This window comes from Arachis ipaensis, chromosome B3, assembly GCF_059453495.1.
Source record: "Arachis ipaensis isolate K30076 ecotype BB chromosome B3, ASM5945349v1, whole genome shotgun sequence".
NCBI classification, from domain to species: domain Eukaryota; kingdom Viridiplantae; phylum Streptophyta; class Magnoliopsida; order Fabales; family Fabaceae; genus Arachis; species Arachis ipaensis.
The window spans coordinates 17,354,024-17,356,445 of NC_142438.1; the positions used below are offsets into that span (position 1 = coordinate 17,354,024).

Below are 2,422 nucleotides of genomic sequence, written 5' to 3' on the forward strand. Positions count from 1 at the left end.
TTCGAATTACTTAGGAACGTTACTAGTCAATAATTCGAGTTATATCAATTCGAATTACGTTGAAAACTAATTCGAATTACATATATTTGTTCTTTGGTGGATTGATGTATCAAAATTTCGTTTTGCTGATTTGGGTAATTATAAACCCCCCTTGGCACATATATGTTTTTTGCCTTTTTTTTTAATTGGATCCCTACACTTTTTTTTTTCTTTTTATTTAGGTCTTTATACCAATTTTTTTTAGTTGGGTCCCTATAAAATTAAGCCAATTACTACTAAGAGGGACTTAATTGAAAAAAAAAATTAGTACAGAGATCCAATTAAAAAAAAAAGTATAGGGACCTAATTGAAAATTTTACAAAACTATAAGGACTACCAGAGTAATTAAACCTTATTTTAAAGATCTTTTACAAAAATAAAAGTGATTTTATATTTGGATATCTCATATAAAAAGATCTCTTTATCTATTAATTATGTTTGGATAAAATAAAATAAAAATATTCTTTTGTTCATTTATAAGGTAAAAATATATATTTTTTTAAAAAAATCTTTTAAAAAAATATAAATTGTAACTTCTTAAAAAAAGATATTTTTTAATTTTTTTAATGTTTTTAATTTTACTATTAAAAATTTACCTAATATACTAAAAAATTTAAAAAAGGGTTAAATAGTGAAACTTGTACCTAGGAATCTTTCTTAATTTATCACGTCACGTGTGGCCTACCCCAGAACGTGACAAGCAAACAAGTTGGAACCTGGCTTTAACTTTAATTATTTAATTATTTTGTTGCGTCCCTCTGCTTCTCTAATCTCAAGTTCTTACTTGTAGCCAACCAACCACAAACTGTGAAGTGTGAAGAGTTTCCACTTTCCATTTCAAGAATATAACACTTATGGGGGCTATAAAATCAGCCATGGGAGATGCAATCTTAACATCAGTATGGGTCTTCAGCCTCTCATCACAAAGGATTATCTCATCAGAGATATCTTCATTTCTTGGATTCAAACCATTCACACTTCCATCACTATTCCTCTCAACAATCATAAACTCCATCATAGTCTTCACCATAACCTCCATTGGAAGGTTCTTAGGTGGTGCAAGCTTCAACCCTTCATCCACAGTTTCATCCTACTTCTTAGGCCTAAGGCCAGATTCATCACTCTCATCATTGGCCATAAGGTTCCCTGCTCAAGCACTTGGTGGGGCTCTTGGTGCAAAAGGGTTACTTTCTGTGGTGCCTCCACAGTATAAGATTTTGCTGAAAGGTCCTTACTTGAAGGTGGATTTACACACTGGTGCTTTTGCTGAAGGAGCATTGGTTTTTGCACTTAACTTGGCTATACTTATTATTGTTATGAAGGGTCCTAAGAATCCTTTCTTGAAGGTTTATATGATTTCTTTGACAACTTTGACTTTGGCTATTTGTGGTTCTGGTTACACTGGACCTTCTATGAACCCTGCAAATGCATTTGGTTGGGCTTATATGTATAATAGGCATATGAATTGGGAGCTGTTTTATGTCTATTGGATTTGTCCTTTTATTGGGGCATTTTTTGCTGCTTTGGTTTATAAGGCTCTCTTTATGTCACCACCAGAGATGATGAAGAAGAAGAAGCAGAAGCAGAAGAAAGCTTGAGGCTTGAGACACCACAATTGTTAGTCAAGTATTTTTCTTCACATTTTAATTCATGTTTCTTTTCTTATACTATTTGCTATACATTTTAATTCATGTTTCATTTATGATTAAAGTTTAAGCATTTTTGGAGCATGCATTAAATGTTCTCTAAGCCCAATTCATGTTTTTGATGAATTGGTCAGTTTCAGTTGCATTGATGTGCATGCAAATATTAATGTCAAAGCTGCTAAATTGTACACATTTACAAATACAACCCATGTGATTATCTGAAAGGTGAAATTCTATGGCAAAAATGGGGATAACCACTAGCTTTGATTTGTTGCAATCTGTTTCAGAGACAATAATATGATACACCATACTAAACCTTTGAACTTGTGTATTATGCACTAAGGGGGTGTTTCACATATTGCCTATTAGCATTACCAATATTTTAGATTACCAGAGAGATGATTATCATCTTTTCAATTATTGGAAATATTACAATATATTGTTTGGTATGCAGTATTTGAGAAATAATGTAGATAGCTACCTCTTTTATTAGTAATGTTGATTACCAGATTTCCTCTGAAATTTAAATTATCAGTTATGTATATTATGACCAAACAAGGTAATCTTTTATGGGTTAGTTAATTTAGTATAATATTAAGAGTAATCCAAATGGATAATACTATTACATTTCCTCTAAGACATTGCCCTGTTTCAAAAGGTAACAGGGACACAAAATTAATGAATAATACTATTACATTTATGTAAATTGCTTTGAAAACTTTGAATAGTTCAGTAAA

The 2,422-nt window shown here is 31.3% G+C and overlaps 1 protein-coding gene across 1 annotated transcript; it reads left to right on the forward strand.

Annotated features, from left to right (window-relative positions):
• The first annotated feature begins 805 nt into the window (after nt 1-805).
• On the forward strand, nt 806-2,019 carry LOC107629975 (aquaporin SIP1-2). The gene has a single exon (XM_016332955.3). The coding sequence runs from the start codon at nt 894-896 to the stop codon at nt 1,635-1,637; it is 744 nt and encodes a 247-aa protein (XP_016188441.1). The 5' UTR covers nt 806-893; the 3' UTR covers nt 1,638-2,019.
• The last annotated feature ends 403 nt before the right edge of the window (nt 2,020-2,422 follow it).

Excerpts from the sequence above, each read along its gene's own strand:
- LOC107629975 (XM_016332955.3), top strand. The coding sequence starts at position 894 with ATGGGGGCTATAAAATCAGCCATGGGAGATGCAATCTTAACATCAGTA.